Source organism: Tilletiopsis washingtonensis, assembly GCF_003144115.1.
Source record: "Tilletiopsis washingtonensis strain MCA 4186 unplaced genomic scaffold FA09scaffold_10, whole genome shotgun sequence".
Classification (NCBI taxonomy): Eukaryota; Fungi; Basidiomycota; class Exobasidiomycetes; order Entylomatales; genus Tilletiopsis; species Tilletiopsis washingtonensis.
In genome coordinates, this window is record NW_020312007.1 from 235,943 (window position 1) to 260,388 (window position 24,446).

The 24,446-nt window shown below is 68.4% G+C and overlaps 13 protein-coding genes across 13 annotated transcripts; 9 read left to right on the forward strand and 4 right to left on the reverse strand.

Annotated features, from left to right (window-relative positions):
* Window positions 1-885: 885 nt before the first annotated feature.
* On the forward strand, window positions 886-2,752 carry FA09DRAFT_329785 (MFS general substrate transporter). The gene has a single exon (XM_025742321.1). It carries the CDS (start codon window positions 1,269-1,271, stop codon window positions 2,643-2,645), a length of 1,377 nt encoding a protein of 458 aa, XP_025598435.1. The 5' UTR covers window positions 886-1,268; the 3' UTR covers window positions 2,646-2,752.
* Window positions 2,753-2,916: 164 nt separating this feature from the next.
* FA09DRAFT_329786 (cytochrome P450) lies at window positions 2,917-5,120 on the forward strand. The gene has a single exon (XM_025742322.1). The coding sequence runs from the start codon at window positions 3,295-3,297 to the stop codon at window positions 5,101-5,103; it is 1,809 nt and encodes a 602-aa protein (XP_025598436.1). The 5' UTR covers window positions 2,917-3,294; the 3' UTR covers window positions 5,104-5,120.
* A 557-nt stretch (window positions 5,121-5,677) lies between these two features.
* Window positions 5,678-8,581, forward strand: FA09DRAFT_329787 (hypothetical protein). The gene is made up of 3 exons (XM_025742323.1): window positions 5,678-7,126; window positions 7,184-7,328; window positions 7,383-8,581. The coding sequence occupies exons 1-3, from the start codon at window positions 5,958-5,960 to the stop codon at window positions 8,298-8,300; spliced, it is 2,232 nt and encodes a 743-aa protein (XP_025598437.1). The 5' UTR covers window positions 5,678-5,957; the 3' UTR covers window positions 8,301-8,581.
* Window positions 8,582-8,883: 302 nt separating this feature from the next.
* On the reverse strand, window positions 8,884-9,492 carry FA09DRAFT_297082 (putative MRPL19-mitochondrial ribosomal protein, large subunit; the record flags this gene model as incomplete). Its single annotated transcript, XM_025740191.1, has 4 exons — window positions 8,884-8,940; window positions 9,005-9,159; window positions 9,221-9,317; window positions 9,382-9,492. The coding sequence occupies 4 exons, from the start codon at window positions 9,490-9,492 to the stop codon at window positions 8,884-8,886; spliced, it is 420 nt and encodes a 139-aa protein (XP_025598438.1).
* A 256-nt stretch (window positions 9,493-9,748) lies between these two features.
* On the forward strand, window positions 9,749-10,955 carry FA09DRAFT_338591 (RNA-binding domain-containing protein; the record flags this gene model as incomplete). Its single annotated transcript, XM_025744126.1, has 5 exons — window positions 9,749-9,801; window positions 9,853-9,910; window positions 9,964-10,023; window positions 10,076-10,107; window positions 10,163-10,955. The coding sequence occupies 5 exons, from the start codon at window positions 9,749-9,751 to the stop codon at window positions 10,953-10,955; spliced, it is 996 nt and encodes a 331-aa protein (XP_025598439.1).
* A 127-nt stretch (window positions 10,956-11,082) lies between these two features.
* On the reverse strand, window positions 11,083-11,891 carry FA09DRAFT_19489 (hypothetical protein). Its single transcript, XM_025739407.1, has one exon. It carries the CDS (start codon window positions 11,672-11,674, stop codon window positions 11,210-11,212), a length of 465 nt encoding a protein of 154 aa, XP_025598440.1. The 5' UTR covers window positions 11,675-11,891; the 3' UTR covers window positions 11,083-11,209.
* A 101-nt stretch (window positions 11,892-11,992) lies between these two features.
* FA09DRAFT_329789 (hypothetical protein) lies at window positions 11,993-13,153 on the reverse strand. Its single transcript, XM_025742324.1, has 2 exons — window positions 12,373-13,153; window positions 11,993-12,303 (listed from the first exon to the last, which is right to left on the reverse strand). The coding sequence occupies exons 1-2, from the start codon at window positions 13,136-13,138 to the stop codon at window positions 12,026-12,028; spliced, it is 1,044 nt and encodes a 347-aa protein (XP_025598441.1). The 5' UTR covers window positions 13,139-13,153; the 3' UTR covers window positions 11,993-12,025.
* Window positions 13,154-13,311: 158 nt separating this feature from the next.
* On the forward strand, window positions 13,312-14,494 carry FA09DRAFT_338593 (hypothetical protein; the record flags this gene model as incomplete). Its single annotated transcript, XM_025744127.1, has 3 exons — window positions 13,312-14,004; window positions 14,083-14,295; window positions 14,357-14,494. 3 exons carry the CDS (start codon window positions 13,312-13,314, stop codon window positions 14,492-14,494), a joined length of 1,044 nt encoding a protein of 347 aa, XP_025598442.1.
* A 720-nt stretch (window positions 14,495-15,214) lies between these two features.
* Window positions 15,215-17,504, forward strand: FA09DRAFT_338594 (hypothetical protein; the record flags this gene model as incomplete). The annotated part of the gene is made up of 3 exons (XM_025744128.1): window positions 15,215-15,811; window positions 15,864-16,774; window positions 16,826-17,504. The coding sequence occupies 3 exons, from the start codon at window positions 15,215-15,217 to the stop codon at window positions 17,502-17,504; spliced, it is 2,187 nt and encodes a 728-aa protein (XP_025598443.1).
* Window positions 17,505-17,538: 34 nt separating this feature from the next.
* Window positions 17,539-19,417, reverse strand: FA09DRAFT_318406 (COX15-CtaA-domain-containing protein). Its single transcript, XM_025740903.1, has 2 exons — window positions 18,840-19,417; window positions 17,539-18,768 (listed from the first exon to the last, which is right to left on the reverse strand). The coding sequence occupies exons 1-2, from the start codon at window positions 19,406-19,408 to the stop codon at window positions 17,628-17,630; spliced, it is 1,710 nt and encodes a 569-aa protein (XP_025598444.1). The 5' UTR covers window positions 19,409-19,417; the 3' UTR covers window positions 17,539-17,627.
* Window positions 19,418-20,047: 630 nt separating this feature from the next.
* Window positions 20,048-22,285, forward strand: FA09DRAFT_329792 (hypothetical protein). Its single transcript, XM_025742325.1, has 2 exons — window positions 20,048-20,760; window positions 20,880-22,285. The coding sequence occupies exons 1-2, from the start codon at window positions 20,300-20,302 to the stop codon at window positions 22,090-22,092; spliced, it is 1,674 nt and encodes a 557-aa protein (XP_025598445.1). The 5' UTR covers window positions 20,048-20,299; the 3' UTR covers window positions 22,093-22,285.
* A 740-nt stretch (window positions 22,286-23,025) lies between these two features.
* Window positions 23,026-24,193, forward strand: FA09DRAFT_329793 (hypothetical protein). The gene is made up of 2 exons (XM_025742326.1): window positions 23,026-23,096; window positions 23,163-24,193. The coding sequence occupies exon 2, from the start codon at window positions 23,270-23,272 to the stop codon at window positions 23,831-23,833; it is 564 nt and encodes a 187-aa protein (XP_025598446.1). The 5' UTR covers window positions 23,026-23,096; window positions 23,163-23,269; the 3' UTR covers window positions 23,834-24,193.
* Window positions 23,784-24,260, forward strand: FA09DRAFT_19707 (hypothetical protein). The gene has a single exon (XM_025739416.1). It carries the CDS (start codon window positions 23,898-23,900, stop codon window positions 24,195-24,197), a length of 300 nt encoding a protein of 99 aa, XP_025598447.1. The 5' UTR covers window positions 23,784-23,897; the 3' UTR covers window positions 24,198-24,260.
* Window positions 24,261-24,446: the final 186 nt, after the last annotated feature.

The window sequence follows — 24,446 nt, forward strand, 5'->3', positions numbered from 1 at the left end:
ATGGCACGCCATGGCTAGTCGACGGCGCAGTGAGCCAGCGCGGGCACGGAGGCACGCTCGCTTGTCACGATGGAGCGTTGGGCCGACCTCCGAGATAGTGTGTGTGCGTCCTGGGATGGCGGCGCTGCTGCTGCTGCTGCTGCTGCTGCTGTTCGGTTGCTCAATGCTCGCTTGCTTCGCTGCAGTGCCGCTTGGCGCAGGACGGATCCACGCAGCTCTGCATCGGTGCGCCTCTCATGCGCATCTCAGCGCTCGAGCTGCGCCTGCGTCCCGCGGAACCGGGTTGGCGCAGGCGCAGGCGGGCCAGCTGCACAGACTTGAATCGGCGACTCGCAAAGGAGCACTCCGCTTCCGCCGTGGGAGGGCGCTTCGGGCGAACGCGAGATGGCGCTCGGACGTGGTGGTCTGTGTGGCCGCGCTGGGAGCCGAAGAGGAGCGAGTGGGTGCAGCAGGCAGTGCGGCCTGCGGTGCGGTGCGGTGCGGTGCGGTGCGAGATGCGGAGCGAGATGCGGAGATGGGGTGTGGAGGCGGGAGCGAGCGAGGCGCGAACGTGCGCGAGACGCCGGCGTCCGCTCCGACATCTGGCGCAGCAGCAGCAGCTCGTCTGTGTGACGACAATGAGGACAGCCGCACATCACACATCACAGCACTCCAGCCCACATGCTCAGAGCCGGCGCGGAGGAACCGCACGCTGCGCCCCACGCGGTCGCTCGGGCATGAAGCCGCCGGCTGAAGGGCGTCAGGCGCTAGCGCACCCGGCGTCTTTCGCCAGCGGGCGCGGGAGCAGCGCGGAGTGCGGAGTCGAGGCGAGTGCGCACACGCTGCAGCTGCGGCAACTCGGCACCTCCAGAGCAGGCAGCCGCTCCGCTGCCTCCGCACTCTGACTACCACGCTCTGCCGCACCGCGCACGTCTCACCTCGCTCCGTCGAGCACGCAAACACGGCCGCTATCAAGCTCGCACGCTAAATATAGCGCTGCGCCGCGGGCGATGCTGCACAGTGACGCCGTCTCCGCCCATGCACCCCGCCGCTGCCGCCGGCACGGGGACAGGCGTGCCGCCGACACGGCGCTAGCTTGAGATTCTCGCACCTCCATCGGGGCGAGCTGCTCCCTGCGGAATCGTGGTGCAGGATGGCTCTGCTATTGCTGCGGCCGTGCAAGTTGTGCCTCGCAGGACGAAGCGTCTGCCAGCGTCGCGGCTGCGCAGTCCTGAGCTCGGCGCCTCGCACCTCTGCGCTTGGCTTTGCACCACATCCACCTAGCAGCCATGTCGTCTCCACGCAGCGAAGACAGCCACCCGCGCGACGATGCCACCGTTGTGGCACACGACGAGGACAAGGAGATGCAGCGCACTGAGGAGAAGGCTGCGACAGCGCCTGCGAGTCCTGCGGCCGCGCCGAGCGTGCCCGACGGCGGCCGGACAGCATGGCTCACGGTGCTCGGCTGCTTCCTGGCCTTCTTTGCCAGCTTCGGCTTCGTCACGGGCTATGGCGTGTTCCAGTCGTACTACGAGGGCATCCTGCCGAGCTACTCGTCCGACGACATCAGCTGGATCGGCTCCTTCCAGCTCTGGGCCATCACGGGCATGGCGCTGCCGTCCGTGATCCTCTCGGCGCACGTCGGACCGCACGTCACGCTGGCCATCGGCACGTTCCTCACAGTGTTCGGCGTCATGATGGCCTCGATCTCGAAGGAGTACTACCAGCTGCTCCTGTCGCACGGCATCTGCACGGGCCTCGGCATCGGCCTCACCTTTATGCCCATCGTCGGCCTCCCGAACCAATGGTTCTCGAAGCGCCGCGGCCTCGCCGTGGGCCTCGCGCTCGGTGGCTCGTCGGTCGGCGGCGTCATCTGGCCGGTCGTCTTCAACCAGATGGTCAACCACGACCGCATCTCCTACGGCTGGACGATGCGCACGATCGGCTTCCTGCAGCTCGCGCTGATGGGCACGGCCATTGCGCTGATCCGCTCCAACGTGCCGCGCAACAAGGCAGTCAAGCTCTCGTCGTTCCACAAGCCGCTGATGATGGCCGTCAAGAGCGTCGGCGTCGTGCTCTTTGCGCTCGGCCTGCTGCTGCACTTCTTCGGCATCTACGTGCCGTACTTCTACGCCCCGGCCTACGCACAGTCGCTTGGCGCCTCGCCCTACACGGCCTTCTGGGTGTCGGCAGTGCTGAACGCGGCGACGTTCTTCGGGCGCTTCGCGCTCGGCGCCGTCTCCGACTCGCTGGGCCACGGCAACACGCTGCTGGTCAGCGTCGTCGTGAGCGCCGCGCTGGCGTTTGCCTGGCAGGGCGTCTCCTCGGCCGCCGGCATCTTCGTCTGGGTCGTCTTCTACGGCTTCTTCAGCGGTGCCAGCGTCTCGCTGCAGAGTCCGGCCATTGTGCCGCTGGTGCCGAACCCCAAGCTGCAGCTCATGGGCCCGTACATCGCCATCCTGTGCTCCTTCAGTTCGTTTGGCTCGCTCGGCGGCTCGCCAATCGCCGGCCGCCTGCTGCGCAGCAGCGCCATGGGCAAGGCAGCGCCCGGGCCCGAGGACTTCCACGGCATGATGTACTTCACCGGCGGCATTCTCTTTGCCTCGTGTGCTTTCTACATCGCCGCCCGCGCCACGTACGAGCGGAACCCGCTCGCCAAGGCGTGACGCAGCGAGCCTTTCTCTTGACGATCCCGTGTTCCTCCTTTCACGCTTCTCTTAATGACACACTTACGCTCGTGGCTGTCGAGCTCCGAATGGTGTGAATGAGGGTGGGGTGGCCCGAGCGTATCGCGGCCGGCGGAGGAGGTCGAGCCCGCGCAAGCGACTGCGAAGCGGCGCACGAAACGGTGCGGCACGCATGACAGCAGCATGCAGGACGTGCAAAAGTCGCCGGACTGCTGCGCCGCTCTTGCTCGCCAAAAGCGCCGCCCAGCGAGCCCAATTTAGCGCCTCGCCGCCGTCACTCAGCAGGACGCTAAGCACGCAGCCCGACAGCCGCAGCGACCGCCCGCTCGTCCCGCACCGTCCACCATGCGCTCTTCACCCGGTGCCGGTGCCTGCATGGGCGTGGCCTGCAGCGGTGCGCTTCGGCAGCGGCGAAGGCACAGAAGCAGAGGCAGGTGACAACCGTCTGGCGTCGCATGCAGCAGCGGCCAAGTCTGCGGCTTGTTCTCCATCCTCACCGTTTACATCCACCCCACCTCTCCCTACTCTCCTCTCGCCTTGGATGACTTGACAAGCCTCGCACCGCCGCGAGCAGCATCCTCATCAACTAGTCACACCCGCTCTGTGCGCTCTGCGCGCTCTCAGCACCATGGGCGCCACGCACGCCTTCCTCGCGCGAAGCGAGCTCGAGCTGCCCAGCACGCCCGTGCTCGTGCTCCTCGCCGGCCTCGCCACGCACTTCCTCTGCTCGCGCTTCGAGCCATGGCCGCACCAGCTCGCTCTTCCCGCCGTCTGCGCCACAGCAGCCCTCTTCTACTCGCAGCTTGTACTGCGCGACGGCAGCATCGTGGCGGCGACGCTGCACACGTCCAGCATCCTCGCGCTGTATGCCTCCGTGCTGCTGGCCAGCATCGCCGTCTACCGCCTCTACTTCCATCGCCTGCGCCGCTTCCCGGGCACGCCGTCGATGGCACTGTCTAAGTGGACCCTCCTCTCCACCGACGTGCAGGGCTTTCGCTACCGGCTCGTCGACGAGCTGCACGCACAGCACGGCTGCATCGTCCGCACGGGCCCGAGAGAGCTCTCCATCAACGACGCCGGCGCGATTCCCTCGATCTACGCCGCCAAGAGCCCGTGCACCAAGGGCCCCTGGTACCGCGGCATCGCCGGCGACCGTCCAGTCGACGAGCAGAGCACGTACGACACGCGCGACAAGCACACGCATGCTCATCGGCGGAAGCTCTGGAACGCCGCTCTCTCGTCCAAGGCGCGCACTGGGCACGTCGAGACGATCAGCCAGCTCGTTTACAAGACGATCGCCCAGCTTCAGGCACGGGCGTCGTCGGCGCCAGACGTCGATGTCGGCGAGTGGTGCGACATGCTCAGCTTCGACTGCATGTGCGAGATCGGCTTCTCGCGCCGGCTGGACCTCATCGAGCGCGGCAAGCGCTCGCGCGAGCTCGTGCACCTGCAGGAAGCAGTAGCCGCCGCGCAGGTCATCGGCAATGTGCCGTACCTCTCCAAGGCGCTCGAATGGCTGCCGGGCAACAAGATCGGCCTCTTCAAGGGCTGGGTCGCTGGCGTCGTTGCTGAGCGAGCGGATGAGGTCGGCATCACCGGAGCAGCACCGAGCGTCGCAGGCGACAAGTCTGCGGATCCCGAGGCGCTGCACAGCAAGCCACTGTCACCGCCATCCACGCCAGCGACGGAGAAGCAGTGCTCAGACGTCATGGGCACACTGCTGCGCGCCGACAACGACTTCTCGCTGCACCGACGCCGGCAGATCGTCGCCGAGGGCATGCTGCTGGCCGTGGGCGGCAGCGACACGACTTCCGCTGCTTTGACAATGGCGCTGTATCTCCTCACTCAGCATCCGCAGGTGGCGGACGACGTACGCTCCGAAGTGGCCAGCGCCCTCGCCGCTGCGCGACCAGCCGATGCCTTGGCCGAGGCTGCCGTGCTCAAGGACAGCTGTCCGCTGCTCAACGCCGTCATCAACGAAACGCTGCGGCTATATCCGCCGGGCCTCTCTGGCCTGCAGCGCGAGACGCCCAAGGAGGGTCTCGCTCTCACCGTCGAGGGCTCGCCGGTATGGATCCCCGGCAACGTCGTCGTGACGGTGCCGCCGTATTCGGTCCATCGCGATCCTCGGCACTTCAGCCCGGCACCGCACGCCTTCCGGCCCGAGCGCTGGCTGCGGCCCGAGCAGGAGGAGCACATGAACGCCAGCGGCGCCTTCATGCCCTTCGGCTACGGCCCGACGAGCTGCGCCGGACGCGAGGTCGCATACGTGGAGATGCGTCTCTTCCTCGCGCGCCTGCTGCAGGCCTTCGAGCTGCGCTTTGCCGACACCTTTGACGCTGCAGCCTTTGAGCATGGACTGCGAGATCTCTTTACCCTGCACATCAAGGTCCCGCTCCAGCTGCATCTGTCTGCCCGCCCAGCCCAGACCGTGTAATCGCTATATATCCGGATTCACTCTCCCTGCTTGCGTGACGACGCAGTGTGTCCGACTGGCGCGCAGCACGAGCGAGTTGCTGCGCTCGAGCGCAATTGCGCCAGCATCGTCGTTCAGCTCTGCCTTGGTGTGGCAGACGACTTGTCCTCGAAGGCGTCCTAGCTTCCGACATGCTCGCACTTCTTCCGGAGTACGGCGTCCGCCGCCCCACTGATGTTTCAGGACATCACGATCCACGCTTAGCAAGTCCCTTTATGCATAACGCTTGCCACGAACCGCAATACATTCGTTTTACGTGATTGTGCACAGGTGGAAGCAGCACAAGAGGGTGTGCGTCAGGTAGTCAGCGACATTTCGAGGGGAGTGGAAGAGACATCCGAGCGCATGTGACGGCGCATGGACGGGCCAGCCCCATGGCGGCTCCACGCTGCCTCGGCGTTCTGGGCGCTTCGGCGCTCCCACGCCTCGCGGCTGCACGCGCGCCGTCAGCCACGTCGGCGCGGGGCACGCCGCCCGCTACGGCCGAGGCCCGCGCCGGCTGATGGGGCCCGAGCTCGCCTGTGCCTTGTCTCCACACCACATCACCCCGGAGCACCTGTCCACTCTCGCTCGCTCCGCACACTTCGACTTTCACCACCTCTTCGTCCGCCGTCGCTCTCAGCCGCCGTCAGAGCGTAAAGCGCCGCTGCGCAGCATCTGAACGCGCAGCACCTCCACCTGCGCCTCAAGTAAGCACCGCATAGCACAGGCGCTCGACCGTCACGCCTGGGCACCGCCCGCACGTCAAAGCGGGGCGTCTCGCGCCGCCAATTCCTGCTGCTGCGCCGCAGCTTGCACTCAGCCGCGCCGCGTCCATGCCTGCCGGGCGCACGTCGTCCCTGGCGCAGCGCCTCGGCGCCGTCGAGGAGCGTGTGCGCCCACGCGAGGCGGCCGACGAGCACGCTGCGGCAGATGTGAGCGGCAGCGCATCGACGAGTCGGCAGCCGCAGGATTCAGCCTCGCCTGCCCGCGCGTCCGGACTCGCTGGAGAAGACCGAGCCACGTCTGCCAGCGCGCCCGCCAGTCCTGCCGCCGCCACTGAGCCGAGCCGCGAGCACGCGACAGAAGTAGACGCCACGCCGAGCCAGGGCAGCTCCTCAGCTGCAGGACAGTCGACGGCCGGCGCATCCTCTTCTGAACAGCCCTCGGCGAGCAGCAGCTCCTTCGTGCTCCCGAGGCCTGCGCGCGGTCCTCGTGCTGAGGCTGCGCAACAGGACGCCGACACGTCCGAGGCCGCGAACGAGCGTCAGGCAGAAGGTGGAGCGGAGGCGAGTGGCAGTGCCGCACAGGTATCACCCGCACCAATGCCAGCAGACGGCGCAGCTGCACCTCCTGGAGCGCCGGATGCAGCGTCCAGCTCTAGCAGCGCAGCAGGAGCCGCGCCTCAGCCCGTGCAGCCGGCGGCTCCAGCATCGCCGGTCGCACCGCCTCAGCCAGCATCCGCTCCTGCCGCGCCAGCAGCTGCCGCAAATCCACCGCGACCAGCGCCACGCAATCCGCTGGCGGCGATGATCGATGCCTTTCTGCAGGGCTTTCGTGCCGCTGCGGCAGGGCCAAACGCTCAGCAGGGGCCGCCTGCGCCCGCAGCAAACGAGGCAGCAGCAGCGCCGCCAGCTGCTCAAGCTGAAGCGCCAGCAGAAGCACAGGCGGACGCGCCAGCTGCCGCGCCCAGAGAGGCGTCTCAGAGCGGTGCGGCCGCGGCTCCGGGCGATGGCCCCGATGCTCAGGCTGGTGCAGCCACTGGCGATGCGGCGCCAGCGAACGAAGCAGGCGCGAATGCACAAGCATGGGACGAGTCAGCGCTCGTCTTCCGCCTTCCCATGGTCGACCAGCAGGGCCGTCCGGCCTTCCTCGCCTTCATGCCTGGCCCGCTGCCCACCAACCCGCCGATGACGGCGCAACAGCAGCAGCAGCAACGCGACGAGCAGCCGCCGAACGATCCGCAGCGCTATGTGCCGAGAATGCCGATTTTCGTGCCTTTTGGGTGAGCCGAGCTGTGTGCGTCTATCCGCCTTTCTGCTAACGGCATGTCGCTCGGCAGCTCCTCGCCTCTGCCGTTCGCCTTCATCTTCGACGCGCCGACGAACACAGCCTGGCCCATCTTGCCGCTCGCAGGGCCGCCAGCTCTTGATCCCGAGGGCAACGAGGCCGGCCGCTTCATCTCCGGCCCTCCTTTCCGCATTCAGGTGAGTCTTGCGCGAGACTGGCTTTGACCAGCTCTCTTCTGACTCCACGTCCAGCTCGATCTACACTTCTCTGGCCCGGCGGCACCGCCTGCGCCCGATCCGGAGCTTGCCACGAAGTTCGTCGCCTCGCTCGAGCGCGCGGACGCTGAGCTGCGCCGCCGCATGGCGCGCCTCGAGATCGGCGACATCGGCACCGGCGGCGTCGGCTGCGCCATCTGTCTCGAGGAGTACGAGCTCGACGACCGCCCGGCGTGGTTCGCCGGCGACGAGGAGACGCGCAACCTCGAGTGCGTCGTCGTGCCGTGCAAGGGCCATCACACGCTGCATGCTGCCTGCCTGCACGATTGGCTCGCACCTCGACCTCCCGAGCAGTGGGCCTGCCCCTTCTGTCGCTCAGCGCTGGCGCCGAAGAAGAGCGCCGACGGTGCTGCAGACCAGCTGCCGTCACCCGCGGCGCCCGGCCTCGAGCTGCTCCGCGACGAGATCCGCAAGCGCGAGCGTGCCCAGGGCTGGCGCTGCGACACGCCGGCCTGCCTGCCGCGCTATCCCGACGAGCGTGACGCAAACGAGGCGCGCGAGGACGACGATCGGCTACTCAAGCTCAAGCCCTGCGCGCATGAGCACCACCTCGAGTGCCTGTGCACGAGCATGAAGCTCGAGCAGGCCATCTCATCGGACGACGAGGAAGACGACGCCGAAGACGACACCGACGACGCCACGGCAGACGACCATATGGCAGACGCCGCGGATAGCGAGCACGCGGCCGAGGAGGCAGCCGTCGGCTCATCGTCGCACACCCGCACGCTCTCGCTCGACCCCTCCGCCGGCCGCGACGTCGTCGGCAAGTGGGTCGTCTGCCCTGCGTGCCGCATCGAGGCCTGGGCTACGCTGCCGGCACGCAGCGCCAAGAGCAGCGGCCGCGTGCGCCGCGCCGTGCTCCGCCAGCAGGCTGCCGACCAGACGCAGGCCTGAGTTACCCCACATCACACACACGCTGTACTTCTAGGCACTATTCTCATTCTCCGTACACCACGTGTCGGATAGCGTCCATCTCGCCGTCCTCGAGCTGCGCACGCCTACCTCCGAACGGCGAAACGCGCGGCCCGAGGTTGATACGCTGCTCGCTCACTCAGGCCCTTCTTCTAGCGCACACCGAGCTTCTCGGCGCAGTCTCACTGTTCCGCCGCCTGCGAGCTTCAAGGCGTATCTGAGCCTGGACCCAGCGAGGGACGGGCGACCCGGCGCAGCGGACAGGAGCCAGGTGGAGGGAGCGTGGCGCGAGAGCAGCGACCTCGCTCGCAATATGCGGCACGCCCGCGCGCGTGGGAACTGCGCGGCACCCGCGGAGCAGCCGGGCATGGTGCTCCTCGTCCATCTCGAGCATCAGCATGCTCCTCTGCGGGAGGCGGCATGGCCAGAGCAGGCAGTAGCTGCGCACGGCAGCGAGAGAGAGAGCATACACAGCGAAGCAGCGGTCCGTCTGGCGGGCATGGTGCCGTTCCGCCGCGCGCATTTCTGGCTCGTGACACATCTATTGCCCTCATCGTTCGCACCCTCACCGCACAATGCGCAGGCCCATCGAGCGGGCCGAGCCGGCGATTGTCCGGCACATCTGCACAGCGGCTGTCAGACACTGTCCCTCGCAGCGCCACTCCGCCGCACACGCGCGCACTCACCGCCTCCTCGCTCACGCCCTGCACGTCCTTGAGCTTGATCTGCGCGATCTGATACAGGTGCTTCAGGCTGACCGTGCCTGCCACCTCGGTGCCCGAGCGCCCCGAGCCCGACGTGACGCCGGCAGCGCGCTTCAGCAGCAGCGCCGTGGGTGGTGCTGCGGCGGGAGCATGTCAGCCGCGGGCGGCGCAGCAGGGGCACGCAGCACGGCGACGCACTCTTCGTCTCGAAGGTGAAGGTGCGGTCGGGGTTGATGTTGACGATGGTGGGTGTCGGCAGGCCGACCTCGAGGTGTGCGGTGCGTGCGTTGAACTCCTGCCCGCCCAGCGCTGTCGGTGAGCATGTCGCTGCAGCCCCCTCAGCGCCGCCCACGACGCACCTTTGCAAAGTCCATGGCCTTGACGCCCTTGGCACCAAGCGCCGGGCCGACGGGCGGCTGTGCGCTCGCCTTGCCGGCGGGCACGATGAGCTTGACCGCCGACGCGGCCATCTGAGCGGCCTTCTTCGACATGGCGGGTGCGGTGTGGAGGGGAGCGAGGGGTGCGGAGGATGGAGGGGCTGGCGGTGCTGAGGGCATAAAGTGCCGGAGCGGGTCACGTGCGCGCGCCTCCCACGGCCAGGCTCAGCTGAGCTCTGCACGGCGCGCCACGCTGCGCTGACCCCGCATGGCGCGCGCGTCGCCGCCTTCTTCCCATCCACACCGTCGAGCACACACCCCTCGACTCACCCACCACACTCCGCCCGCCATGTCCGTGCCCAGCAAGCGCCTCTACGTCGGCCACCTCTCGCCCGACGTGCGGTGAGTGGCGTGTCTGCGCGCACAGCACTGCACCCTGCTCACTCGGCGCAGCCGCACCGACCTCGAGGACCTCTTCAAGAACTACGGCAAGATCGTCGACATGCGCATCGTGCGTGTCTGCGCTGCACCGCTGCTGCCTCTTTGCTGACGTGCTGGCTACAGATGGGCGCGTTCGGCTTCGTCGAGTGGGAGAACGTCCAGGACGCTGAGGATGTCCTGCGGGTGCGTCGCACGCCTGCGCCGCTGCCACGCCATGCTGACTCTGGCGCTGTAGGAGTTCAACGGCAAGGCCTTCATGGGCGACCGGTGAGTCGCATGCGCACATCTCCGTCGCTGCGCTTCGCTGACACGCACCACTCAGTCTCATTCTTGAGCCCGCCAAGGAGGCTCGCCCGCGTGGCGAGTACGGCGACCGCGGCGGCTATGGCGGAGGCCGTGGCGGCTACGGCGGCGGCGACTACGGGGCGCCGCGCGGCGGCGGCTACGGCGGCCCGCCGGGCGGTGGCTACGGCGGAGGCCGCGGCTACGACCAGTACGGCCCGCCCGGCGGCGGCTACGGCGGCCCGCCGGGTGGTGGCTACGGTGGCGGCGGCTACGGCGGTGGCTACGGCGGCGGCCGTGGCGGCTACGGCCCGCCGGGCGGCGGCTACGGTGGCGGCTACGGCGCTCCCCGCGCCCCGCCGCGTCTGCGCCGTGGCGAGTTCCGCGTCATCGTCTCGAACCTGCCGCCCAACACGTCGTGGCAGGACCTGAAGGACATTGGCCGCGAGGCGGGCCACATCTCCTTTGCCGACGTCGACCCCGAGCGCCCGGGCGAGGGTGTGCTGGAGTACGACTCGCGCGAGGACATGGAGCGTGCGCTCGACAAGATCGAGGGCGTCGAGCTGCGCGGTAACAAGCTGCGCGTCGACGCCGCCGGCGAGCCGGCACCGCGCAGCAACGGCGGCCGCGACGAGCGCAGCGCGCCGCGTGAGCGCGAGCGCAGCCGCAGCCCGGCGCCGCGCCGCCGTGACAGCCGCGAGCGCAGCCGCTCGCCGCCGCGTCGCCGTGACGACTCGCCTCCTCGCCGCCGCGATGACTCGCCTCCGCGCCGCCGCGACGACTCGCCGCCCCGTCGCGAGCCCGTCGACGACCTGCCGCCGCCGCGCGACTAAGCGTGCCAGCGCGCCCAGCCCGCTTCTTCTCCTCGCCTCCGTTCGTCCGTACAACGTCTCCATACGTCCGTCCGATGTGCTACTCCTCTCTCACGAAAGCCTCCAAGGCCGTGAGGATCCACGAAGCGTCTACCCTATCAGCCCGCCGGAGTCGTGTCGCGGCGGTCAAGACCAGGCGCTGCGGCTCACGTCTCGAAAATATCATGCATGTCCCGTCCAACTAACACTTAGCTTGCAGCTAGCGCGGCGAGCGCTCAACGTGGCTGGACCGCCAGCGCACGAGGCGCAAGTGCCGCACAACTGACGGGCCGGACGAGGAGGACGCGAGGCCGAGGGCCGACCGCCCGGCGCGTGGAGGACGCAGGACCCGAGGCGATTGCGACGGCGTAGCAGACCCAGCGCTCCTCTCGGATCGTCTGGGCTGCTACATCGCCACGCGGCCACCATGGACTCTCGCGGTCGAGGCTCGCAGGCTCGGATGGTGTGACGTGGTGCGGATCGATCGGTGGGGCGCGCGAAGCTCGTGACGCAGGTTCGCAGGTCGAAGTCTCGGGCGGCGAGGTCGTGCGAGGCCGACCTGGTACGGCGGACACGGAGGTCGATGGCGAGTCCGGATGTCGCGCGCCGCACGAGTCAGACGAGGCTAGCGCGAGGCGATGCGGGCCCATTGGACGAGGTGCCAGAGGAACTACGCTCAGCCGATCGGCGTTCCGGAGCATGCGAGGAAGGAGGTGTCTGCTTCGCGGCGCTCAGGATCTACGGCATCGCTGTGTCGCGACGGCGCCCCTCACGACCGCAATGCGGTGGTGGCATGAGGATGCTGCAGGTGAGCATGTCAAGAGGGCTCACAAGCACCATCCTGGTGTTAGGTGCGCCAGACGCTAGCATCGAGCATCATCGCGGGTCTCACAGTGGGCTTGAGCCGTGCGAGGCACGGTCAAAGGCGACAGACAAGGCTCACGCACCAGAAGCACGCGCGACGTCGCGACAAGAGTAGGTGAGTGGCCCAACATGCCAGGTCGACCGGCGACGCACAGAGCTGTTGGGTATCGCAATGTCATTCCGTAACGCTACCGCACCGTCTTCTTGAGTCCGCCTACACGAGCCGACGTGCGCAGGACGCTCAGCACCACTGCCAGCGCGCACGCCAGCGTCACGATGGCCGTGACGGCCGTCGTGAAATGTGCCAGATCGGCATCGCCCGTGGGCAGGCGCAGGCGGTGCGTGCGCCACAGCGCGCTGGCGGGCAGCTTTGGCGGCCGCGACGGCGGGCTGCGGCGGTAGTAGAGTGCATCGTCGTCGGGCATGGCGAAGTGACCGTGTGGAGATGGCAGCAGCGTGACGCCGGCTAGTGAGGCGCACAAGAGGACGGCTCTGTCAACGAGACGCTGGACGCAGTGCCGGAAGGCCCACTCACAGACTTGCTCCCAACTCTCCATGTCGTCCGACCACTCCAGCGGCCGGTCGCAGCTCCAGAACTGCTCCGCCTCCTCGAGCTGTACGCCGAGGTAGTTGCCGTACGTCTGCGGGCTGGTGACCGTGCGCATCAGGCGTGCCCACTCGACCTGCCACCACGGGCGCAGATGCCGGTCGGCGTGGCCCGAGGTACGCGGCGGCAGGTAGCGTGCATGCAGCAGCAGGTCGAGCTGCTGCGTCTCGTACTCCTCGTCGTCTTCGAGGCCGGCGGGGTCGAGCGTCTTAAGATTTAGCAGGAGCGCTCGTCGCTCGACAGCCAGCGGCAGCTCGGCGTCTGAGGTTGGCGCAGCAGGCGGCGAGGCACTGCCGCTCTCTAGCACAGACGCAACGCGGATCGTGTCCCCGCTGCGCTTGGCCACCGGCTGGGCTGCCTCTGCGGGGCGGTACACATCGGGCTCGTCGCCGACGGCGAGGCGGCGGCGCAGCTGCGCATGCTCGTCGCTCCAGCCGACGGCGCGCTCGATGTCGATGTGCTGCCAGTCGACGTGGCGCAGCGAGGCGTCGTGCGACTCGAGAAAGGTCCAGTCGTCGAGCAGCGGGTCGGTGAGGTCGCGCGGGTTGGCGTAGAGGGCCGGCGGCAGCCGCAGCAGCAGCGAGGGCACGCAGCCGGCGGGCGGCGAGAGGTAGCGCGGCGAGAGCGGCACGCTGAGCGTCGGGTGCGTCGACGGCGCGGAGAGTGTCGATTCGAGGCCGGTAGGCTGCAACATTGCGGGCGCAGGTGATGGAGGTGGCGAAGGAAGGCAGATGGTGTGCGCCGCTGTGGTCTGTGCTCGCGCTGTCCCCGCAGCCCGGGAGTCGGAAGACGCCGCGCCGCCGTGCATCCTTCTTTCCACTGCGCCGTCCACTCTCTCTCCCACCACCACACCCTCCACTGCCCATCATGAGCAAGTCTGACTCGGAGGAGGAGGACTTCATGTCCGACGCCTTTCTCGCCAGCGCCGTCGCTGCCGGTGCTGCCGCGTCGACGAGCACGGCGCCGCAGAGCCGCAAGCGCTCGCCGCCGCGCCGCGAGCCGGCGCCGCGCACGCTCTCGAAGCGCGAGCTGGCCGAGCAGGAGCGCGAGCGCCGCCTCGAGGGCCTCGAGCGCAACCTCATGGCCTCGTACGACGACGGCCGCGGCGAGAGCAAGGCGCAGGCCATGATGCGCAAGATGGGCTACGTGCCCGGCGCCGCGCTCGGCAGCGCCGCCGCCAGTGGCAGCGGCAGTGGCGTGCCGCCTCGCCGCAGCCGCTCGCCCGACCTGTCCGAGGACGAGAGCAGCTCGGCAGGCGAGACGAGCAGCTCGCGGCGCCGTTCGCGCTCGCCGCCGGCGCGCGGTGTGGTGCAGCCGATCCGGCCAGACGAGCGCTTCGGCTCGTCGCGCATGGGCATCGGCAGTGCCGCCGTGTCGCGTGCCATCTCGGCCGCCGCGGCGTCGTCAGCAGCCAAGGCGGGCGAGGCCAAGACGGAGCAGCAGCGCCTGGACGAGTTCCGCGCGCAGCGGCGCGGCGTGCACGAGGAGCGCAAGATTGAGGGACAGCTGGCCAGCGCGCGGACCACGAGCGAGAGCTTGGATCGCAAGGCAGGTGCCGAGGTGAGTCGAGATGGCCATGCGCGGCTTCCTGGCCGCAGCGCGGTGTTTCACATCGGACGCTGACCACAGTGCTGGCAGTACTCGCCGCTCTGGCTCTCCGCACACTGGTTCGCGCCCGGCCGTGTGCCGCCGGCCGAGGCAGAGGAGCTCATCAACATGGCGCTCGGGCCGGATAACGACGAGCTCGTTCCCAACGCCGTGCTCGCACCGATACGCACGGAAGAGGAGGCTGAAAAGGACAGAGTGTCGCAGGAGCGTCGCGACGAGGCGCGGCGGTGGATCTCGCTGCCAGTGAGTGTCCAAGCAGCAGCACGAAGGTGATGGCCTCTGAGCTGACCACCTCGCTCCTCAGGCAGCCGCACGCCTGGCCATCACGCTGGACCATCTGCGCAGCGTGCACCACTACTGCCTCTTCTGCGGCTGCGCCTACGCCGACGCCGACGAGCTGGCGCAGCAGTGTCCGGGAACGGACGAGGAGGCGCACGACTAATGGATCGCCTGCTTCTCCACGCCCTGCCCGATATCGCACCGTTTGCAGCTGTCTGCTGCTCACCACCCTCTCGCTTCAGCGCACGTGGCTTGAGCGACCCTGAAAGTGTCGAGCTCGCCGATGACCGGCAGCTTGGCCTCGAAGCACCCTCGGGGACGAGTTTCGCGTAGGGGCCTCGCGGCGCACACTGCTGCGAGCTTGCGGTGCGCGCACGCGCGCAGCGGCATGCCGCCTGCATTTTTGGCGCCAAGGCGCCCCTTGACGTCACTGCTAGCCACACGCGGCTCCGCTCGGAGGTGCGCGAGATGTGCTGGCCGTACCGCAGCCGGTGCGGTGCCTCCGCTGAGACGCCAGCCCGCACGCTGCCGCTTGAGGTGCGGCCGCTGGGTCAGCACCCGTCCTGCGTGCCGCCGGCTGCCGGATAAGCGGCCAGAGAGCCAGATCACGCGCGCCTGCCCACTGGGCGGCTGTCAGCGGTGCCGCTCCAACATGCTGCGAGATCGTCGAGGCGCGTGCTCGGCGCCAAGCGCAGGCGCGCCAGCCACACGCGGCCGCCGAGGCGGCACGTTTGCGCAGCAGCAGCAGCAGCAGCAGCTCGCCGCACCCCGACTCCGCAAAGGATGGCATGCGCGATGCCGCCGGGGAGTATAAGGAGGCAGCCGGCTGCGTGTGCACCGCTGCGCTGACTCTCCACCTCCTCGACAAGCACACGCCGCCGCCATGCCTGCTGCCGACCCATCTCTCGAGCCGCTGAGCGACGAGGAGATCGGCGCCTTCTTCGACGAGCTCGACAGCGACAAGGACGGCCACATCACCTTCGCCGAGCTCGAGGCCGCGCTGCTGGCCGCGCACGACGAGCTGGCGCCCAAGCCGCAGGCGCACCACCTGACGCACCCGCTGCGGCGCGGTCCTGAGGCGGTTGCCGATGCCGAAAAGAAGGCGGCGCCCGCAGGCGCAGAGAAGGGCCCGACGACGACGCCGGGCAGCACCACGGCACACCAGGCAGACCACGACGAGCTGCACGCCTTTCTCCTCTCGCTGCTGCCCGCCGGCGTGGACCGCCTCGACCGCGCGGCATTCGTGCGGCAGGTGCGCACCTGGAACCTGCCGTCGCAGCGCCGCACCGACGAGAGCGAGGATGCGCGCGAGGCCGACGACTACACCAAGAAGATGACGTGGGCACGCAAGGCGCGCGCCCACTGGAGCGTCGAGGGCCCACGCTACGCCTTTGTCGCCTTTGTCGTCTGCTGCCAGCTCGCCTTTGGCATCTGGCAGATGGTCGTCTACATCCGAGCCGACCAGACACGCAGAGCACTGGTGCGTGCCGGCGCCGGCTGCCCTGCTGCTCCTTTGCTGACTCCCTGTGCAGGGCTGGGGCGTCATCATGGCCAAGGCCTCCGCCGGCGCGCTCTACCCGACGCTGCTCTTCCTCGTGCTCTCCATGTCACGCTGGCTGCTCACCTTTCTGCGCCGCTTTTACGTCCTCTCGCGCTACATCAACTCGGACCTGCACCAGGCGTTCCACATCTACATCAGCATCGCGGCACTGGCGCTCGCCTCGCTGCATGCCATCGGCCACCTGACGGGCACGTTCCTGTACGGCTCGCGCCCGGCGCAGCAGGACGATCTCGCCATCCTGCTCGGCCCTTCGGCCGTGCCGCGCTCGTATCACGACTACATCCGCTCGCTCCCGGGCTGGACGGGCCTGACCTCGTTCGGCCTGTTCTGGCTGATCGCACTGATGTCGATGCCAGTGGTGCGCCGCAAGAGCTACGAGATCTTCCAGCTGGCACATCTCCTCATGTTCCCGCTTTTCGGCTTCCTTGCCGCGCATGGCACAGCCAAGCTGCTGCAGGCGCCGATGCTCGGCTACTGGCTGGTGGCGCCCGTGCTGCTCGTCATCGCCGAGCGCAGCCTCCGCGTCATCCGCGGCTTCCGGCCGGTGCCTGCTCGCATCAAGCGCCTCGACGACGACACTGTCGCGCTGACGTGCCAGAAGCCCGGCGGCGACTGGAGGTTCGAGGCGGGCCAGTACGTCTTTGTGCAGGTCCCGGTGCTCTCGCGCTGGCAGTGGCACCCCTTTACGATCTCGGCGTGCGTCAAGGACCGCCTGCAGGTGCACATCAAGACTAGCGACGGCGACTGGACTGGGCGCCTGCAGGAGCTGGCGAAGAAGCTCGAGAAGGAGCAGGGTGTGTGCAAGGAGGGCCACGAGATCAAGGTGGGCGTGGACGGACCGTTCGGCGCGCCTGCGCAGCGCTTCTACGACTTCGACCGCTGGTGAGTCAGCCCGAACAAGAGACTGCCCAGCATTGGCTCACACCCTCTCAGCATCGTTGTCGGCGCCGGTATCGGTGTCACTCCTTTCAGTGCGATCCTGCTCGACCTCGAGCAAAAGTACGCCTCGAACGGCGACCCGTGGGCGCTGTCTCGCCGCCGCTCGAGCTTCTCGCGCTCGCTCTCGCGCCTGCCGTCTCGAGTGTCGTCCCGCGGCAACTCCCGGCCCAGCTCTGCGGTGCGGCACGAGGGCGAGCACGGCAACCATGAGCCGCACCCGCCGCGCCGCGTCGACTTCCACTGGAGCGTGCGCTCCAAGGACGACCTGCTGTGGTTCAGCACGCTGCTCAACCGCTGCTCCGAGCTGGCGTCGCCGGGCTGCCTCGACCTGCGCATTGTGCCGTACGTGACGCAGAAGCGCAAGTCGCTCTCTACACTCGTCTTCCGCGCGCTGCTGGACAACCACCGCACAAAGGAGCGGCCCTACAGCGCCCTCACCGGCCTCAAGGCGCGTACGCACTTTGGCCGTCCCCCGCTTGGCGAGGGCGGCATTGTCGACAACTTCGACGCCGAGCTGCGCCAGATGGCGTGGACCGGCGGCAAGGTTGGCGTGTTCTTCTGCGGGCCGCCGGCGCTGGGCTTGATGCTGGCCGACCGCTGCGCCGTCATGACGGCGCAGGCCGCGGCCGACGGCACCGGCACGCGCTATATGTTCCACAGCGAGGTGTTCTGAGAATGCGTATGTTCCTGTGCTGCTGTCACCCCTTGGCTGTGCACGAGTGCGATTAGATCTGCGAGTCAGGATGAGAATAGAGGTACAATGATGTGAGCGGTGGACAGGAGCAGGCGAGGCGGTCTAGAGGGAGGGCTGCGTGGCAGCACGCGGCTTGGCCACGTTGCGCAAGGCCTGAGCCACAACTTGCTCGCGGGGGCGCGCCGCGGCGGCAGCGAGAGGCTGAGCCAGCGTCTTTGGTCCGCGACGCAGGCTGGCAACGAGTGCGACGAGCGAGCTGAGCAGCGCGACAGCGCCGGCCTGGTGCGCGCTGGCGAGCTCGATGGGCACGAGGTAGATGAGCGTGCAGATGCCGAGGCTGGCCTGCAGCGAGGCCAGCGACGCGGCAAGCACCGCTAGCCGTGGCACGGCGGGCGGCAGCGGGTTGCCCTGTGCGCGAGCGATGCGCGCAAGACGCGCGCCGCGCCAGCCGACGCCGAGGCAGAGCACGAGCGACGAGATGGCGAGCGTGCGGTGTGCCAGCTGCACGGCAACGGGGTTGCTCGTGAAGTTGCCGACCGCCGTTCGCCACGTTGAGCGGCCCGCGCCTGGAGCAGCGTCCGGGTCGTGCAGCGCGTACTTGTCCTCCATGAGCTCGTCCATGGGCGGCGCAATGCGTCCGTCGCCCATCGTCGGGAACTCGTTGTACACCAGGCCGGCGTCGAGGCCGGCAACGAGCGCGCCCGAGATGGCGGTGAAGAAGACAAAGGCGGTGATGGCCCGCGTGCCCGTTGCATATCGCCGCACGCTTGGCGCAGCGAGTGCCTTGCTCGTAGCAGCCAGCGGCGAGGCAAGGCGAGCGTGCATGCCTGGGCGCAGGATGACGGCAGCCGTGTGCAGGCAGCCGAGGCCGACCAGGAAGGCCGTGCCGAGGTGCGCCGCAAGACGGAAGTGCGAGACACGTGGCGTCCACTCGGCGGTCTTCGAGTCTGCATCGAGCCGCTGCTGACCGTCGGGGCGTGCCGTGCTGTTCGGGTGCGTGGGCGCAATCTCCGGCGCCGTCAGACCCGACTTGACCATATACCAGCCGAGCGCGCCCTGGAAGCCGATGCCGCTGGCGATGGCGAGCAGCTTCCAGCGCGTGCGGCGGCCGGCAGCGCCGGTAAGAGCAAAGGCAAGGGCGGGCACAACGAAGAAGACGCCGATGAAGCGGCCGAGCATGCGGTGGCCCCACTCCCAGCCGTAGATGGTCTTGAAGTCGTCGAGTGTCATGTGCTGGTTGAGGCTGTGAAGCACGTCAGTGGCACTGCCGCTGCGAATGGCTCCACCGCGTGCGCTACACAGCACCTGACTCACAGGACGAACTCGGGCGTGCCCTTGTACTTCTCCCACTCGGCCTCCCACTCGGCCTGCGAGCTGGGCAGGCGCATGCCCTTCATGCCCGGGTTCCACTCGGTGATCGAGAGGCCGCTCTCGGTAAGGCGCGTGAGGCCGCCGACGACAATGATGGCGTAGACGAGGACGAATGTAGCGATGAGGTGTGCTGCGACCCACGGCGACGTGCCGTCAGAGTAGTGCGAGTCGGCGGGTGCAGACGCTGTAGCGGCAGCCGTGGCAGCTGCTGGCTCGCTGTATGCGGCTGCAGCGTCGGCGCTGAGACTGGCACTGCCAGCAGGCGAGCGCGAAGTGGAGTGAAGCTGGCGCAGCTGTGCAAGGATCGAGGAGCGAGCAGACGGCGCAGCGCTGAGGCCGAGACGCAGTGCTGGCTGGCACGGCGAGGTGTGCAGCAGTGCTCGCCGCACAGGAGCGGCAGCGCCGAGCTGCGGCGCGGCGCGCAGGCCAAGGCGCAGCACGGCGCTGGCACGTCCGGCGCCGCCCGCGGCTGCCAGGCGGAGGCCGACGAGGCTGCCGGTGCAGAGGGACATCGAGGTGTGAGATGGCGGTTGCGAGGCAAGAAGGCGGCGCCGCGAGAAGGTGCCCTTGGCGGGCGCCTGCTGACTCAGCCGCGCCAGCCAATGCCTGAGCGTGGGAGCAGCGTGCCTGGCGCCGCCGAAGCACACAAAGAAAGGCGCACAAGCTCCGCCGCGCCAGCACAGCCTCACCAGCCGGCACAGGCCGCCGTGTGGGCATCCTCGCAGGAGCGATTGGCTCGCCGGGACGCTTCCGCTAAGCGGAGAGCTGTTGCCTGAAGACGACACTGAGCCTGATGCTGGGCCTTTTGCTGAGGCGGGGCCAAAGGACAGCCGAAAAGTGCGCTGTGCTGCAGAACGCAGAGCGCGAGGGGCTGATCGCGGTGGAGGCGTGGCTTGTCTCGCCCGCCTAGCTGAGAGGTCGGCACGTCTGACACCTGACAGCGCGCGTAGCTGAGAGTTTAATGACCCTTCCTCAACGCTTTGGCCATGATCTGAGTGCGATCGAGGGAAAGGTCGCTGCAGCAGCCGGCCTGTGATGCTGGAGAGAGAGGGCTGCGCTGGTGCTCGCGGCGGTGCGCCCCGTGCGCGGCGGGGGCGGCGCGCCGTGCCGAGGGTGCCGTGTGCCTGCCGGCGCCGCTTGTCTCACGCCCACGCCCCTCTCCGTCTCCTCTGCCTCTCTGCGGCCCGCTCTGCTGGCCTCGCTTCCGGCTGCCAAGCCACTCGACGCTTCACTCCCGACCACATCTCGCCTCGTCCCTGCGCTCTGTCCCCTCTGCTCCCGGCCACATCCTCCACGTCTCGCTCCTCGTCCGACGGCTCTTATCGCAACGCCCTCTCGTCACGATCCACTGTCTGCACCCTTCCATGCCGCGTCCGTTCTGCTCCTGAAGATCACCGCTCGCCATGTCGCTCGTGCTCCGGCAGCAGACCAACACCACGGCTACCGCCAGCAGCAGCGCGACGGCCGTGCTCAACACCAGCATCGCATCGCCCGCGAAGCAGCATGCGCCGCTGGGCGTGATCCTCGGCGTGATCCTCGGCGTGCTGGCGATCCTCGTGTTCGTCCTCATCTGCCTCCTCCGGCGCCGTACCGCCGCACGTAGCTCGCAGGGCGACGATGCGGCGCCGCAGTCTGGCGTCGATGCGTCTGGCACCAACGACTCGGCCGGCGCGGCGGGATGGCTGGCACGCCTCTTTGCGCTGCCAGAGCTAGCCGTGGAACAGACGCCCGAGCCGCCGGCGCAGGAGAGCGCGCGGGAGCGGCGTCGACGCCTGCGCCTGCGCCGCACCGACAGCGGCCACAGCGTCAAGACGATTCCGGCGTACAACGAGGACGCGAATGACGGCGAGCTGGTGCTGTACAAGTGAGTGTGCTCGAGCCTTGTGTGCGACGTATGCGTGACCTGTGCGGCATTGCAAGCTTGCGAGCCCACTTCGCCGATATCCCAGTGCTTGTTGCCAACTGCTCACGCGCCGTACTCAGAGCGGAGACTACCTCGTCCTTCGACGTCACGCTCTCCGCAGACTCCAGCACCGACGATGCGTCTCGCGACACCACGCGGCGGGCTTCACGCTTCTCCATGCCGCAGACGCCGACGCAGCGCGAAGCACAGCGCGATGTTGCAGCCACTGCACGGCCTCTGCTGCAGTCAGACGGTGCACCGCGCCGCGAGGGCTCGCACGCCAGCCGCCGCAGCATCATCGGCAACGTGCGTGCAAGTCTGCGCAGATCCCTGGGCGGCTCGCGCGCATTTGAAGATGCTGAGGACGAGATGATGCGCATGGAGGGTCCAGAGGAGAACGACGCGCAGGATATCGAGGCGCCTAGCGTCCCGACCGAGGAGTCGCCGGACTACGACACGCTCTATCCGACCAGCAGCGCACGGTCAGACGAGCCACTCGATCCGCACAGCGCCTCGCCTGCAGCGTCGCCGGAACGTCGCCGTTCGACGCTGCGCAACATCTTTGTGCCGCGCCGCGGACACGCCGCATCTCGCTCTGCCGGACGCATCGGCGACCTCGAGGCACCTCGCACGGCGCCAGCGACGCACCGGCGCTTCGGCTCTTCGGCGTCGGTGCTGTCGAGCATGTCGTCTCTTGCACCCACGCCTTCTCGTCCGTCAATCGGAAGCTACACGCTGCCGCGCTTCATCGGCTCTGGCATGGCCAGCAGCACGTCTCTGCTTCCCGATGATGCCTCGAGCAGCGGCGCCGGCACGCCTCTGGGCCGAGTCATCTCGCGCCCCATCGAGGGCAGCGCGGTGCGCTCGAGCTTCAACCTGCCATCCAACGCACGTCCGACGCCCGAGCAACTGCGCTTCCTGGCGTCAGTGGAGTCTCTTGGCCTGTACGCCATGCCGGTGGCCAACGCAGCGAGCAGCACCGACCTTCCGCCAGCGTGGGACACGCTCAGCGTCAGGGAGGAAGTCGCCTCACCAACCAACAGCGCGCCGACGACACCCGCTGCGGCCTCGGAGCCTCCACGGCTCGGCGCTCCTCGTCCCGCACCTCTGCTGCTGCCCAACGAGCGTGCTGCTCGCCTTGAGCGAGAGGCATCAGCCACATCGCCCACCGACGCTCGCTCGCCGATCCGCTCGCCATCGTCGAGCACGACTGCGCAGGCTGCCGCGCCAGTGCCGGCCATCACGGTGCAGCATCCCGAAGAGGGCTCTGCTTCCGACACACCTACGACTTGAACACGCCTCATTCCTCTGACCCGCGGTCACGAACTCTCTTGCTTCACTCTGTCACGATCCATCATCCACGTTCAGTCCTGTTTCATATTCACGTCTCGGCCCACCTCACCTCATGTTCGCTTCACTCCCATGTCACGCTTCCTTCCTTCCACGACCCTCGACACGATCCGCAATGTACCATGCCTTCGCCGTTCTGCTTTGCAAGAGACGGGAGGTGGAGTGCGAGCGTGCGATCCTCGCCTCGGGAGCGGGCAGCGGGCACAGCCACATCTCGGCCTGCTGCGGCGCTCCTCCTGATGCTGTGCCGTCGGAGCCACGTCGTGGCTGCCCGCCTCCTCTCCCGCGTTTTGCGCATCCCGGTCCGGGCATGACGGAAGCGTCAGCAGCGGCGCAGCGGAGAGTCCGGCTCGCCAGTGCGGCTGAGCTTGTTGGCGCAGTCAGAGTGCGGCGCAGCATGCAGCAGAGGGCGGCGGTGGGCGGGGCCAGACCGCTGGGTGCCGCTGCAGAAGCGTGGCGTCGAGGGAACGCGGCGGCACCCCGCAGCAGATGCAGATGCCGGCGGCTCGGCGGCGGCGGCGCCCGCGGCATCGGCTGCGGCATCGTCCCCTTTTCGCGCGTCTCTCTTGATGCGCTGCGGCTGCCGCCTGCCGCTCTGAGGCTGGGTGCTGCTGCGTCCGCGCCGCTGAGATGAGCCGATGCTCCATGCAGGCTGTGCCGCGGCGTGCCGGCCGGAGAGAGATGAGGCGAGAGCGCTGCGAGGGCACGGGGCGTCGGAGTCAGAGAGGGCACGGCGGGCGTGCCGCTCGGCCGCCGCCGTTGCCCGTTTAGCGCGAGATGCCGGCACAGCGGCGGCGCGTGCGGACGTGGGCGGTGCCGCCGCGCGCCTCACTTCAGCGCCCATCCACGTCGCCCGCTCTTGCTCCGCGTCCACGACGCCCGCCCTCACCTCTCTCCCACCACCCTCACCCTCACCCACACCCATCGCATCCATGTCGGCCAAGGACGTGCGTGTGGCCCGTCGTGCCCCAGCCATGCTGCGCACGCACGCTGACTTGCCTGCTCCCGCACAGTACTACGGTGGCGCGCCGCAGCAGCAGGGTGAGCAGCACGCCGGTGCCGCAGAGGCAAGCTGGAGAGCGGCAGCGCACCGCATCGCAGGGTCGAGGCGCTCGCGAAGATGGGAGGGAAGCGCAGCACGGATGGATGGCGAGAGCAGGGCTGGCAGCCCGGCGAAAGTGCGACGTGCGCGCGGCGAGCCACTACAGCAAAGCACTCCGCATCCTTCGTTCCGGGCTGGTCGGACAGCTGCGCGCACGACGCCGCGCTGTCAAACCTCCGCATGCTGGCCGCAGTTGCTCTGCATGTGGCTGCGCGATGGGACTTGGAGGGCAGGAGGGTGCATCTTGGCTTGCCAAGGGTCCACACAGCAGCAACACGCCAGAGCGCTGACGCAAGACGCTCGACAGGCGGCTACCCGCAGCAGGGCGGAGCATACCCGCAGCAGGGCGGCTACCCCCAGCAGGGCGGCTACCCGCAGCAGGGCGGAGCATACCCGCAGCAGGGCGGCTACTACGTGAGTGCAGTGGCAGGTCTGCGCGCGCGCGCTTGCTCACTGTACCCTTGCCTCTCCCCTCGCCGCTCGCCTCCCGATCTGCGCGCACACAGCCGCCGCAGCAGCCGCAGCAGGCGTACGGACAGCAGCAGCAGGGCTACTACCCGCAGGCGCAGCCGCAACCCGTGAGTGGAGAGAGCGAGAGAGAGAGTGAAATGGCGTGCGACGTGGTGCCTTTAGCGAGGCTTAGCCAATGGCGAGCATCGCGGCTGCCTCTCTCGGGCCTTGCGTGCGGGCAAGGTTTCCTGAGGGATGGCATCGCGCTCAGATGCAGCAGCACTGCGAGAGTTCGGCAGTCTCGCTGGCTCGCCACGGACTAGCATGCGCGCCTCACTGGACGTCTCCGGCCTGTGCGAGACGCATGCCCCGGCCGAACCCCCTGCTGACGCTTCTCACAGGTCTACGTGCAGCAGCCGGCGAAGAAGGGCGGCGGCGGTGCGGCGGCAGGCACGGGCTGCTGCGCCTGTCTTGCGGGCGCATGCTTGTGCTGTGAGTACGCTTCGAGGCTTGCGTAGCGCTCCCCTCTGACCGCCGATCCTTGCGAACAGGCTGCGCCGAGGAGATGTGGTGCGTCTTCAGAGTCGATGTCTGGCTCTGTTTCGAGGCTGACTTTCGTGCCCTACCAGCCTCGACTGCATGTTCTAAGCCTCGTCCGACTTGCGTGCTCCCTTCTCTCCCGTGACGACCCTACGTGCGGCACGCTCTGCACCGCTCGGCGTGCCGTGCATCGTCGCCTGCCTAT